The sequence below is a fragment of the Theropithecus gelada genome, chromosome 5 (genome assembly GCF_003255815.1).
Source record: "Theropithecus gelada isolate Dixy chromosome 5, Tgel_1.0, whole genome shotgun sequence".
NCBI classification, from domain to species: domain Eukaryota; kingdom Metazoa; phylum Chordata; class Mammalia; order Primates; family Cercopithecidae; genus Theropithecus; species Theropithecus gelada.
In genome coordinates, this window is record NC_037672.1 from 66,209,989 (window position 1) to 66,224,911 (window position 14,923).

At 37.0% G+C, this 14,923-nt stretch overlaps 1 protein-coding gene across 2 annotated transcripts in view; it reads right to left on the reverse strand.

Annotated features, from left to right (window-relative positions):
* Positions 1 to 3,027: 3,027 nt before the first annotated feature.
* USO1 (USO1 vesicle transport factor) overlaps positions 3,028 to 14,923 on the reverse strand; it is a 90,767-nt gene continuing 78,871 nt past the window's right edge. For both annotated transcript variants that reach the window (XM_025386216.1, XM_025386215.1), the window contains 7 exons: positions 12,770 to 12,908; positions 11,732 to 11,895; positions 10,452 to 10,538; positions 7,642 to 7,740; positions 6,154 to 6,261; positions 4,727 to 4,942; positions 3,028 to 4,034 (listed from right to left, as the gene is read on the reverse strand). In XM_025386216.1, coding sequence (XP_025242001.1) covers positions 3,945 to 4,034; positions 4,727 to 4,942; positions 6,154 to 6,261; positions 7,642 to 7,740; positions 10,452 to 10,538; positions 11,732 to 11,895; positions 12,770 to 12,908 — 903 coding nt within the window. In that variant the 3' untranslated portion in view covers positions 3,028 to 3,944. The remainder of the gene's footprint in view (positions 4,035 to 4,726; positions 4,943 to 6,153; positions 6,262 to 7,641; positions 7,741 to 10,451; positions 10,539 to 11,731; positions 11,896 to 12,769; positions 12,909 to 14,923) is intronic.

Genomic DNA, 14,923 nt, shown 5'->3' on the forward strand with positions numbered 1-14,923 from the left:
GTTTCATGAAGCAAGTGAGCATGTTGAGGAAGCCCATTAGGCAAAGAACTAGGGGTTCTAGGGCCATTAGTAGCTGAAGGCCCACTTCAGTCAACAGCCAGCAAAAAACTGAAGCCCTCAGTTGTACAGCTATAAGAAAATGAATTTTGCTAACAACCTCAGTGAGTTTGTGGAGCAGATTCTCTCCCAGTTGGATCTACAGATGAGTACACAACCTGGCTGATACCTTGATTGTGGCCTGTGACCAAGAGTGACATGACATACCACCTTCTGAAGTGCTGAAGGAAAAAAAAAAACTTTTGCTATAGAATAGTAAATCCAGTGAAAATATCCCTCAGACATGAAGGGAAAATACTTTCCAAGACAAACAAAAGCTGAGGGATTTAATCAACACCAGACCTGTCCTACAAGTAATGCTAAAAGGAGTACTTCAGTCAGAAAGAAAAGGATGTTCATGAGCAGTAAGTAACCACCTGAAGGTTAACAGAAAAACATAGAATATTATAACACTGTAATTGTGGTGTATAAACCACTCTTATTCTAAGTAGGAAGACTAAATGATGAACCCATCAAAAATAATAACTACAACTTTCCAAGACATAGACAGTACAGTAAGATATAAACAGTAAGTTAAAAAGTGGGGGGAGGGCTGGGTGTGGTGGCTCACGCCTGTAATCCCAGCACTTTGGGAGGCCGAGGCGGGTGGATCACCTGAGGTCAGGAGTTTGACACCAGACTGGCCAACATGGAGAAACCCTGTCTCTACTAAAAATACAAAAATTAGCCGGACAGGGTGGCGGGCACCCATAGTCCCAGCTACTCGGGGAGGCTGAGGTAGGAAAATCACTTGAACCCAGGAGGCGGAGGTTGCAGTGAGCTGAGAATGCCTCACTGCACTCCAGCCTGGGCAACAGAGCAAGACTCTGTCTCAAAATAAAATAAAATAAAAAGTTGGGGGAAACAAAGTAAAGGTGTAGAATTTTTATTAGATTTATTCTTGTGTGTTTACACTCAGAATGTAAGTTATATGAGGAAAGGGACTTTGTCTTTTTCACCGTTATATTCCCAATGCCTATAGCTAAATGATTTAATACATTTTGCTGTACCAGTGAATATCACTAGTTCTGATGAGCATCACGACACCCTTAACTGGTTGTAAGGAAACTATGAAACATAAGGGGTTTGCTTTTTCTGTTAGCATAATTTTGGACCAGTAACTCAACCCATAAAAATGTGGGCTGTCGCTTTACCTCTTTTAGTAACTTTGGGTAATTAGTCTTTTCTTTTGGGGGTGCTAGAGGTATAAACTACACTTGAATAAGTTTCAAATCATAAGGACAAACGTGGTTTCATGCTTTATGATTATTGCTCCACTACTGTAGCCCTTGCTACACGGACGCTGCCTTTAATGAGAGGGCTGACCCAGAGGAAAGATATGTGCAAAAGCAAAGTGAGAAAGGAGAAAGCAGAATTTATGTTATCTGTCATGTCTGTTTGGAATGCTGTAACAAAATACCATACATCAGGTGGCTTAAAAACAAGAGAAATTTACGTATCCCATTCTGGAGGTTGGGAAGTCCAAGATCAAGGCATTGGCAGATTTGCTGTCTGGTGAAGGCCCACTTCCTCATAGACGGCCATCTTCTCACTCTACTTTCACATGGTGGAAGTGCAAGGTGCCTCTTCAGGGCCTCTTTCATAAGGGCACTAATCCCATTATTGAGACCTCTGTCCCCAAGACCCTATCATCTTCCAAGGGCTCCATTTCCCAATACCAACACCCTAGGGGTAAGAATCTTATCTACTATACTAAGGACTCCAAACAGTTGGCACCTGCCATAGCTCACTGTGGTGAAGATGGAGAATGGTGGGAGCATGGGGTGTGAGGGACCAGTTTAGGAGGCTCTAGAAGCAATCCAGGCAAAAAATTACAGCTGGAGTTAGGAAGATGTCCCTTTTGGCTCTGGGCTGAACTGTGCAGCTATGAGGCCTCCTGTCTTCCCTACTCCAAGCCATCCTGAGTGACTGGGTTCGGCACAGCAGCACTGATTCTGCTGATGTTTCTTAATGAAGATCTTTGGTACTTTGTATTTACAAATTCTCACTCCTGATCCATTTTTCTTTAACCGTACATTAGCTTGAAAGGTAGTCATTAACTCATGGTTCATTATGTGGTGTCAACTTTAGGAAGACCTCCCCTATCTGAGCTGGTCTGGTGATAGTAATGTAGTTCTTTTTCTGATGGCAATAGTGGTGGAACGTGGGCACAGTGCAGCATTCACGTGTGCTCTGTAACATACAGCTGTCTCCTTCATCAAGACAGTGATATTCCTTCTCTTTCAAAAGTTTGTGTCCTATAATCCCAGCACTTTGGGAGATATCCCAAAGGCAGATAAATATGTTATTTTCTAGCCCAGGTTATCTTATCTTTAAGTAAACTCACTTCTTTAACAGGAACTCATTGCCAAGAACTCCAGTGCTGAATTTAAAAACATCCAAACCCTTTTCCAACCTCTTCTACTTCTGTACTTCAAACTAACCCCCTCCAATCTTAGGGAATCATAATCATTGGTTTTAAAGAAGATTGTTTTTAACATTCAGTTATACTTGTGTACCCCTAATAAGAGGAGTTGCCTCATCATTTTCACTGGCCTTTTATTATGAATAAAATACTTTTAAGATGTAAAAAAAGCCGGGCGCGGTGGCTCAAGCCTGTAATCCCAGCACTTTGGGAGGCTGAGACGGGCGGATCACGAGGTCAGGAGATTGAGACCATCTTGGCTAACACGGTGAAACCCCATCTCTACTAAAAAATACAAAAAAAACTAGCCGGGTGAGATGGCGGGCGCCTGTAGTCCCAGCTACTTGGGAGGCTGAGGCAGGAGAATGGTGTAAACCCGGGAGGCGGAGCTTGCAGTGAGCTGAGATCCAGCCACTGCACTCCAGCCTGGGCCACAGAGCGAGACTCCGTCTCAAAAAAAAAAAAAAAAAAAAAGATGTAAAAAAAAAGGGAACCATGACCAAGGATTAAGTGAACGTATCTATTTTTATTATGAAACATTAAATTTTGACACATTGCCTCATTTACTTTTTTAAAATCTATTATCTGACTTACACCTATTCAGCAAAAATGCCAATAAATTATATAAATCATAGTTTGGGTCTTTTTAAAACTAGGAACATAATATGTTTTATGATAAACAATAATACTAAATCTGAGTTGTATGAACTGTTAACTTGAAATTTGTTTTAGATGTTTAGCTTAAAACAAAAAGAAAACCAATCACATTAAATACACTGTTGCAAAAGTTTCTCCGGAACGCCCTCCACATCACTGTGTGTCAGCATCCTTCGGCTTCTTCACTGAGGTACGGAATGCAGCCATATGTAGGTGTCAAGGCACTCATTCTAAGCTGTCCTATCCTGCACATCTTAGCAATCACATTAGATGGAGGGCTGATGATATACACTAACTCCCAGCCCAGGCTATCTTGCTTTTAAATAAACTAATTTATTTAAAAGAAAATCATCAACTAAGGACTCAAACACTGAATTCAGAAATAATAATTCCAATTCAATACACATTCAGTCAAATGTGTTAGTACTTAAGTCACAAATTTTGCAAAGTAAACAACCAATGAACTAAGGCAAATAGCATTGCCACCACATGCCTTAAAATGGTGTATTTTTGGTGTCTGAAGCTCTTTGCAAATTATATTTTGGGACAGTTCAGATGGATTTAAATAAAAGATGTATGTTCTACATAAATTTAGTTTTAAGGTTTTCAACATGGGTGGCAACATTACAAAAATATATCAATAGTTTTAATAGTGAATGTTTTCCACCTGGTTTCTAAATCTTTATTTTCCGTGGAGGTAAACCAAAGTTTAGATTCCATCTTCGGAGTTATGATATAATCTCTATCGTTCCTAGAGATTTTAAAGCTAGATATGATCTAGGTCCTTGCCAGGATCTTCACTTTCATCATCCTCATCTTCTTGGTCTCCAGATTCAAGTTCATCCTCTTCTTCAACCTAGAGGAAAAAGATGTATTTAATATTGTGAAAATCTGTTTATGTCACATTCAACATTTAACAATATATATTATTGATAATTTTTTTTTTTTTTGAGACGGAGTTTTGCTCTTGTCACCCAGGCTGGAGTGCAATGGTGCGACCTCGGCTCACTGCAATGTCTGCCTGCCGGGTTCAAGTGATTCTCCTGTCTCAGCCTCCCAAAGTGCTGGGATTACAGGTGTGAGCACCACGCTCGGACAAATTTTGTATTCTAGTAACTACATTAGAATATAAGCCATCTGATTTCTTTGATTTGATGCCAAAGGCTGTCATTTCTAATATGAATGAGACATATCAGTTAACTTTGCTGATAAATGGCTACACCTCTTTACACACATATCTGAACCAAACATGGCAAAAGATAATGACACACGTGGGTGACAACAGTCTTGTTACCAATCAAATGAATTCACTTTCTAGGCTTAAGGTCCAAAAGAAAATAGTGTGTAAGTACTGAAAACTGAACCTAATCTGTGTATTAAGTAAATTCAATGAAAATAGTGAAAACAGTACAGATGGTACCATATTCATGAACCTACATATCCATTCCTATAATATAGGCACAACTTTTCCATGCTACATTAAAAATCTTTTAAATGCATTACACTAAAACATAATACAAATCATTTTTGGAGACATTTTAATCTTACTGGATGACCAAGATCCTTGAGTTTATTCTTCAATGACAGTATTTTCTGATCTTGATCAGCCAAGAGCACCAAGAGATCATCCTGTTCTTTTTTAGAATCTGTAATTTCCAACTCTAGTTTGTCTTTCTCAGTTTGTAAAATGGCAATGGTACTATTAGATGAATCCAGCTGCTCTTTAATGGCAGTTCTTTCCTCAGACAGAGCTTTAATTTCATTCTAGGAAAAGAAAGGTGAAAGGCAGGAATCTAAAATTAGCACTCACTTTCTTAGAGTTTTTAACAAATAGTTTCTTTCTATGACAAATCACCGTACTTGTTCAACCTAAGGAATTTAGGGATGGAAGTTAAGGGTATAGGAGGTTTAACGCACACAGTAACATGAATTTGTTAGACTGTTCATCAAAAATGGTTATTGCCAAAAAACAGTTGAACATCCAAAAAATAGTTTTAGTTAGCTATTCCTCAAAAAACCTTTAAGAGACTTAAAAAAAAGTATTACCATTTCAGATAATCAGAGGAGTAAACAGAAATACAAAGCATTTTACAGCACAAGTCTGATTAGCACCAGAATTTTAGAACTCGAAGCTCAAGTTAAAAAAATTTTTTTTATCCCAATTTCAAGCATACAATTAAATGAAAAGAAAATAGCTTCAAATAAAAATCTATGGTTTAAAAATAAAATAATTTGGCCACAATCCAAAAAGCACAATTATACATTATTTTCCTTAATGTGACCTCATTCCTTTCTTCATGTTACTTATTCTGATGTCTCTCTCACACAATAATATGCTGACAGGACTTAATGTTCCTGTGTTCCACAGCTTATGGAAAATCTACATGTGGCTTGTGTATTAGCTACATTTGTGCCCCTTGTTTTGTTATTGTGAATAGATATTGATCTTAAAAAGAAAACACAGGCTGGGCGTGGTGGCTCATGCCTGTAATCCCAGCACTTTGGGAGGCTGAGGTGGGTGGATCACCTGAGGTCAAGAGTTTGCGACCAGCTTGGCCAACATGGCGAATCCTCGTCTCTACTGAAAATACAAAAATTAGCTGGGCGTGGTGGCCGGTGCCTGAAATCCCAGCTACTGAGGAGACTGAGGCAGGAGAATCGCTTGAACCTGGAAGGCAGAGGTTGTGGTGAGCCAAGATCGTGCCACTGCACTCCAGTCTGGTGACAGAGCGAGACTCCATCTCAAAAAAACAAACAAACAAACAAAAAACAACAACAACAAAAAAAACCACCTGAAACAAAAAAATCTTCATTTGTGTCATCTTAAATCATCGATATAGGAGTGAAAATGTTGTGAGATAAAATTGCACATCATTAGCTTTCTTCATAAATCTAAGAATTTGAAAGATATATAACATTTCCTAGAGTTCATTTCATATTATACACGGTAAATAAAAGTTGCACCAGAAACAAACCTTTAACTCTTTAGTCTCTTGTAATAATGCTGACAGTCTTCCTTCTACATCAGTAGTTTTGGTGGCTATTACAGTCTCGGTCTCTCCTTGCACCTCAACTGATTTTGCCTGAAATTAGAAATGGAAAAAAAGATGTCTCTTAAACATTACAATCAACATGAACTCCCAAAGTGGTTATTTAATTTTTTTGCCTTTTGATATTTTACTTTCAATAACAGAAAATATAATTCCTCATGTATTTATGTGCAACAAAGTGCTCTCCACTGTCAGATGAGCTGTTCCCACATGGAAGAGCATCAAATCTCGTAAGAGTACGAGGAAGGCTGGGCTAAGGTGCCTCAAGGTAATTAAGCCCAGAAAAGTAATCAGCAAGGCAGCTCTAATGTAACTGTAACCCAGCATTTAATAAACAGATTATTTTTCAAAGCCTTTCCTTCATAAATTTCCTATAAGTCCATACTATCATCCTAGATAGGTAGATAAATGGAGCCAAATATCATTATTAGTGAAAAGCAAATCTTTTCTCAAGTGCTAGAGAAGGCACTCCTGAATAACAGTTCTTCAGTCTTTCCTTGTCTTTTTTTCTAAAATACTAGGAAGTGGGGTGTTGACACAACAAATATCTAAAAATGTGGAAATAGCTTTGGAACTGTGTAATGAGTAGAGGCTTTAAGAATTTTTGAGGTGCATGCTAGACAAAGCCTATATCACCTTGATGAGACTGTTGGTAGAGATATGGATTAAGTGATTCTGGTGAGAGCTCAGAAAGAAAAGAGCGGAGTTGGAGAGAAGCTTCATGGTCATAGTGAGAAGAAGAATGCTGGCAGAAATATGAATGTTAAAGGTGCTTTTGGTGAGGTCTCAGATGAAAACTAGGAACACGTTACTGGGAATTAGAGGAAAGGCAATCCTTGTTATAAAGTGGCAAATAACTTAGCCAAATAGCGTTGCAGTGTTTTGTGGAAAGCAGAACTTTGTAAATAATGAATTTGGGTATTTTGCTGAGGTTTCCAAGCAAAGTGTTGGAGTGCAGCCTGGTTTCTCCTTGTTGCTTAAAGTAAAATGTGAGAGAAGAGAGAGAAATTGAAGAAGGAATTGCTAAGCAAAAAAGAATCAGAATTAGAAGATTTGAAAAATTGTCAGTTTACCTGTATTGCAAAAGTATGAGAAAGCATGTTCTGGAGAAAACAATAAGGGTTTTTGAATATTTTATGACAGCAGAAAAACTGCCAGCTTGGACTGAAGGGACAGAAATAGAATGTGATACCAGCAAAATAAACTACTAAGTACTTGAATAAAATAATCTGGTGACTGACTATAAAAGGATTGCCACCATGAATATAAAGCCTATGTTACTAAACACCGGCTAGTAAGTAATCTAAAGAGAAGATGCTATCTGATGAGCTTGCTTCTTTTTCATTGTGGCTAAGAAATAATACATCAACCTTGTTTTTATTACCTTCCAGAGGAAAACCAGAAAATACTTACAAACACTTCTGTTTTCTGTAACAGTTCCTGCTTTTCTGTCTGTAGTTTGGTGATCTCCACAGATTGTGAGTTTAACTGAGACTTTAAAGTTGCCAGTTCCTAAGAGACAAAAATAGTTGAGTCATAACATTAAATGGTATTAATTTCATCAAGGAAATATTTACAGAGACATTTAAAAAATGATTTACAACTTCCTAGTTTTAAAATCTAACTCTAAAAAACTATTCTTGAACTTTGGGTTCAAGATGGAAAATTCAACACACTCATTTACCTCTGCTCCCTCCTGAACCCCCATGCCACAAAAAAAAAAAAAAAAAAAATCATAAAGAGAGGAAGGGAGGGGAGAAGGAATAAAGAAAGAAAGGAAGGATGGGAGGGAGAGAGGAAGACACCTACACAAACGAAAACATATATTGCTCTCTTCTATAAGAGAGCAATACAATTGGGGAATTTGAGAAAGCCAGTAACAGTGGTAACTAACTCAGCACACCTGAGAAAGCTGAAAGCTAGGATGACCACTGAGAAAGTTAAGATAGTACCTGACTTACAATGAATGCATTAACTACCAGAAAGGTTGGGAACTGGTATCATTAGATACCTCTGGAAGTACAGATAAAAATGAGGTTAAAAACTGCACGGCTGGTTAAAAGACTATTTAAGAAATAGATCATCAGATCCCTGTCTCAATCTTAGGTATCAGGCAACCGTTCCTCCTTTCCTGGATGAAGACTTGAGGTTTATTATGTGGCTGGACAAAACAGGACATCTTTAGGGACCACCAAACATAGATGAAAGCAGTAGTACTATAATGAAAACCAGGGTATTAATTGAAAGTTTTTATTAATGTTGAATTTCCAAACTTCTCACCCTCTCCTCCCTCCAAAAAAGTATAGGAAAAGAAAGGCAATTATAAAAATGGCTCTCAGCAGGAGTGATTTCTCCCCATATCCCCCAATCTCCGAGGACATCTGGTAATGTCTGGAGACACTGAGTAAGTGGTGGGACAATGGCAAGTTAAAGGCTCTTTTCTTTTGGTTCTCTTTAAAATTTCTATCATGTACCTTTATGGCTTTTCTAATTTAATTATTTTGTTTAGTTATTAAAATGAGTTATAGTTTTCTGTATACAGTATTTTACTATATATTATAAAAAACACAACTGTCCCTTAAAAAATACATACTTTTTTTTAACAATCTAAAGTTTATAAAAGTAAGTAAACTGGAGAAAGTAAAATAAAAGGCAATTTGCTTTTTATAAAAATATTAAAGTTTCACTGGGAAACATAATTAAATAGCTTATTTTTACTTAGGATTTACAAACTAAGGCTATGTATTAGTAACTTAATTCCCTTTAATTTTAATACAGTTCTAGTATAGGTAGACTTAATAAAACCAAAAGAGCATATTAACCTTCCCACACAAATAAAACATTGTGAACAAATATTGGAGACCTGAAAATCCTCAATGATAAGTGATTCTTTTTTTAAACAAAGGTCAGATATTTAGAATCTACTCTGAGGTACATGGTCATTATCAAAATAAGACAAAATTTCTCTATGTTCAGTCATTTCTCTTTCAAAGCAGTCATGATGTCAGTGGACTAGGGCCAGTTGATTAGTGGAGGGAGAAGGAAGTCAGTCAGTCCTAGGTAAGTAAGGATGGTCACTTTTTTAGTATTGCTTGGATTAAAAAAAAAAAAAAAAGGTATGCATTTCTTGGCCAGGCGCAGTGGCTCACGCTTGTAATCCCAGCACTTTGGGAGGCCAAGGAGGATGGACTGCCTGAGGTCTGGAGTTCGAGACCAGCCTGGCCAACATGATGAAATCCTGTCTCTACTAAAAATACAAAAAATTAGCCGGATGCAGTGGCAGGCACCCGTAATCCCAGCTACTTAGGAGGCTGAGACAGGAGAATCACTTGAACCTGAGAGGCGGAGGTTATAGTGAGTCGAGATGGTGCCACTGCACTCCAGCCTGGGCAACAAGAGCAAAACACCATCTCAAAAAAAAAAAAAGAAGCATGCATTTCTTTTATAATAAGAAAGAAAGGAGAGAAAGAAGAAAAGAGAGAGAAGAAAAGAGGAGGAAAGAAAAAAAAAACCCAGAACCTGTTTGGGGATAATATACTCTAGAGTTTTCTTCTAATTGCTACATTATTTAATTGTAAGTGTACACAGTTCATTTGTCTTTTTTGATTCTTTTCTTGACCAATACGTTTACATTTTTTCATTGGATAAAGGTAAATCTGTATGATCTAGTTTAACAGGAATTTATAAATACTATAAGCAAGTAGAAAACAGTTTAATTTGCTTTTCTAGATGTTATAAATTACCACAGAAAAAGTTTATTTTACTTTTTAGCTGGAGTTATTTAATTGAGATATACGTAAGTTTACCTTTTGTTTTTCTCGTTTTCAATTCTAAAATTCAGTATTTTTTAGACAAAACAGTTAAAAAACCCCATACATTTAGTCAAGCAATTATCATAGTATATGAAAATTAGGCATAAGATTTTACATTTTCATATTTGCAAGTCATAAATTTAAATTTTTCGTTGTTAGTTCACTGATAATCTATAAATAACACGGGTGAGATGCGGAGATTTTTTAAAAAGAATATCTCTGAAAAAAACACAAAAAAAGCAAAGTACCATTATCATATAAATAGAAATAGCTTCTGGATTTTCAAATGGTTGTCTTAAATTAAATTTTACTTACATCTGCTAATACAGTTCTAGATTTGTGAAACTACAGGGCTGTTATTCTATTATAATTAAAATGACAAAGTAGAATTGGATCAAAGTGGAAAATTACCTGTTTTAATTCTGCAACTTGTTCAGAATCTCTAGCTGGAACTATTGCTGAAGACTGTTCATTTGTGCCAGATGTTTGGGACGATTTCTACAAATAGCACAAAAATAAACTATAAAATATACGCGGTATAAAGAGATGAGAAAAAAAACAGAACTGTACACATATAAACTATATCATACGTGTGCTTACCAAAAAAAATTCACATCAACATTTTAATTTTTATGCCCAAGATACAAATTCAACACAGCACATATTGTCTACAACTTTTTAATGGCTAAAAATCCATTTGTAGGCCAGGTGCGGTGGCTCACGCCTGTAATCCCAGCATTTTGGAAGGCCGAGGCGGGCGGATCACGTGAGGTCAGGAGTTCAAGACCAGCCTGGGCAACACAGTGAAACCCTGTCTCTACTAAAATACAAAAAATTATCCGGGTGTGGTGGCGTGCGCCTATAATCCCAGCTACTCGGGAGGCTGAGGCAGGAGAACTGCTAGAACCCGGGAGGTGGAGGTTGCAGTGAGCAGAGATTGTGCCACTGTGCTCCAGCCTGGGCAACAGAGTGAGACTCTGTCTCTAAAGAAAAAAAAACAAAAAAAAATTTGTAATTTATTAAATCTAAGCATTTACCTGTGTTCATATGGAGAAATAGCATAAAAGCAGACATTTATTAAATAATTTCTATGTATTAGAAAGTATTTCACTTAAATCTCACAACAATGAACTAGACATTACCACTACCATTTTATAGATCAGGAAACAAGTTTAAAGAGGTTAACTAAATTGCTTAAATTCAATGGAAGCATGGAAGCTTAAACAGTTTGACTTCAAAGCTCATCCTGTAAAATCTTTTTTTTTTTTTTTTGAGACGGAAAATCTCCCTCTTGTTGCCCAGGCTGGGGTGCAGTGGGGTGATCTCAGCTCACTGCAACCTCTACCTCCCGGGTTCACACGATTCTCCTGCCTCAGCCTCCCGAGTAGCTGGGACTACAGGTGCCTGCCAGCATGCCTGGCTAATTTTTGTATTTTTAGTAGAGACAGGGTTTCGCCATATTGGCCAGGCTAGTCTCGAACTCCTGACCTCAGGTGATCCACCCGCCTCGGCCTCCCAAAGTGCTGGGATTACAGGCGTGAGGCACTGTGCCCAGCCCATCCTGTAAAATCTTAACATATGATATTCTGGCTTAAGAGATCCAAGGAAAAAAAAGAAAGAAAGAAAAAAAAAGGCAGTATAATGAGAACCACTCTTGAACTCTTATTTTAAATTTTTAAACATTTACTTACCAAATTTTCAATCACAGAGTCCTTTTCAGTTAGCTTGCTCTGTAAAAGTTCCTGATTATTTTTTAATTCTTCTATCTCTTCTCGCAATCTACCAATTTCTTCTGGTTGAACGCCATTCATCTGAGCCCCCTCACTGTAAGAACCTTGATGCTGATTGTCTTTTCCTGTTAGACAGACATAACATTTTAAAAGCCAATCGGAAACTTAAGCTTTTCATTTTTGAACTAGAAGATTCAAATATATAATTTTCTTAATTCAATTACTTGGGCAGCACTTTTGCAATCACATTTCATCTTTGCAGAATGGTATATTGATAAAAATAGTGAACTGATAATATTTTCTGGATTCTGGGAGAAAAAACAGCACAGCCTTGTATGGCCTGCATGGCCTGGGGATCTATGATTAAGAATTACAGTAATTTTAATTCTACTTCTGTCAACTGAATATGAGAAAATAAAATCCCTTTAAAAAATCTTCACAAGCACTGTAGGATAATACTATTTATAAGCAGTGGAGCTCTTGCTATTTTCCAGGCACAACTTAAATTTTTCATTTATTATTTCATTTAGTTCTCAAACGTTATTACTATCTCCATTTTGCAGAAGAGGAAACTGAAAGATTACATCAGTCATTCTTAATCAGCTATACATTAGAATCACCCGGTGGGCTTGTACTAGTTACTGATCCCTGGACCTAACTCCAGATTAATTAAATCAGAAACACTATTGTGGTATCAGCATCGGTATTTAAAAAAAAAAAAAAAAAAAGCATCTCAGGAGATTCTAATATACAGCCATGGATGAGAATCAATCGGCCAGATAAACACGTAGCAAGAAGCTTGGACTTCAATCTCTAAAGGTCCAGTCTTAACTGCTCTTAACTATCATGCTATTTTGCTTTAAACTCCAATTTACATTTTTTGTCACCATGATTAAGGTTAGAAGAAGACTAGTCCACAAAAATAATCTTTTACTTTGTCTAGCTCTTGAGGAAAGAATGACCTAGGTGCTATCACTGTGATGGCTCAGCTACACTTACCTAGCTGTATTTTAAGAAGATTATACTGGTCTTTGTGCTGCTGGATCTGAGATACTTGCTGTGTGACTGCCGTCTGGAGCTGTTCATTTTGACATTTTAATGTGGAAACCTGCTGCTTTAATTCCTCAAGTTGCAGATCCTGTGGAACAAAACATAATTCATGTGTTTTAAATTCATACTAGTTAGCATTAAGAAAGTGAACACTTTTAAAAATTAGAGGTCACATTTTGGGAGAGTATGCTAAAGTGCTCAACACTTCCAAAATGATTCAATAATTAAGCAACTTGGTGTGTTAATATATCCATCAAGGCCAATTAACATGCAGTAGAACTACAAGATTTCAAGGAAGTCTCCACTGATAAACACCATGGCACAGCCTGCAATTATAGTGGGAAATACAATGAAAAAACTCCATTTTTGGTCACAAAACCATTTAAAAATTTACATCAAACTAAGAAATTTAGCATATGTATCTATACATATGCATCTATATTATTTTCAATATTAAAAGACAATGAGAAATACAGGAAATTGATAAAAGAGCTTCCAGCTTTTACCATCATAATAAAACTATAGTTGGAATTTGACGTCCTTTTATTTTCTTTTTTTTTTGAGACGGAGTTTTGCTCTTATCGCCCAGACTGGAGTGCAGTGGCACGATCCAGCTCACTGCAACCTCCGCCTCTTGGGTTCAAGCAATTCTCCTGCCTCAGCCTCCTGAGTAGCTGGGATTACAGGCACCCGCCACCACGCCCAGTTGATGTTTTTGTATTTTTAGTCGAGACGGGGTTTCATCATGTTGGCCAGGCTGGTCTCAAACTCCTGACCTCAGGTGATTCACCAGTCTCAGCCTCCCAAAGTGCTGGGATTACAGGCGTGAGCCACCGTGCCCGGCCGAAATTTGATGTATTTCTTTATTTTCTTCTAATTTTTCCCCAATCCATGGTTTAAAATTTGTCATAATCCGTCAATATATAATTATGTAGCCTTTAATTTACTTAACATTCTATCATAATTTCCCCATATTGCTACACAGTCTTCAAAACATAATGTTTAATCCTCACTAATTAAGTAGATGCAATACAATTTATATTCAATGTTTTTGATGCTAAGGTTGCATTCCATTTATCTTTTCTTTCTTTTTTTTTTGGAGACAGAGTGTTGCTATTGTTGCCCAGGCTGGAATGCAATGGTGTGATCTCAGCTCACTGCAACCTCTGCCTCCCAGGTTCAAGCGATTCTCCTACCTCAGCCTCCCAAGTAGCTGGGATTACAGGCATGTGTCACCATGCCCAGCTAATTTTTTGTATTTTTAGTAAAGACGGGGTTTCTCCATTGTTGGTCAGACTGGTCTCGAACTCTCGACCTCAGGTAATCCGCCCACCTCAGCCTCCCAAACTGCTGGGATTACCAGCATGAGGCACTGTGCTTAGCCACTGCACTCCAGCCTGGGCAATAAGAATGAAAATCTGTCTCAAAAAAAAAAAAAAAAAAAAAGAAAAATGGAAAGCAACCTTAGCGTCAAAAACACTAAATATAAATTGTATTGCATCTACTTAACATTGCTTTCCATTTTTCAAAGTGACAAATTTCATTACAATAAATATTTTAGTCCATATAATTGTTTCCTGAATTTTGGAGAATTTCCTCAGGATGAATTATCAAATGTCATTCAAAGGATATAAACATTTTATAGTTCTAGATGCTTGTGGTCTAATACCAAACAGCATTTTAAATGGGAAGAATATTTAAAAAGAACATTTCTAAAGGAGTTATTAGAGTAATTGTGTCAATCATTCTTTTCTTTTGCCAAATCAACTGTATTTGCAGCCCCAAGTATAGACTCTGTATCACATTCCAGCAATTTGTTTTTCATTACTTGCATTGTGTTGCATTCATTTTTCACTATTCCAAAGATATTATTACATTTTACCAACTGGAAATGACTCCATCTTTGTACCCAGGTATAGATGAAAAATCCTAATAACCATGAGTAGTCTGATGATTCAAATTTTACCATTCTAAGATTACAATTTATTGATTTACTTTTAAACTGAAAAGCTTAGAATGAATGCTAAATATACCACAACATTTTCATTCCTTCTAAACTTTTAATCTCAGTAGGCTGGGCATGGTGGCTCATGCCTATAATCC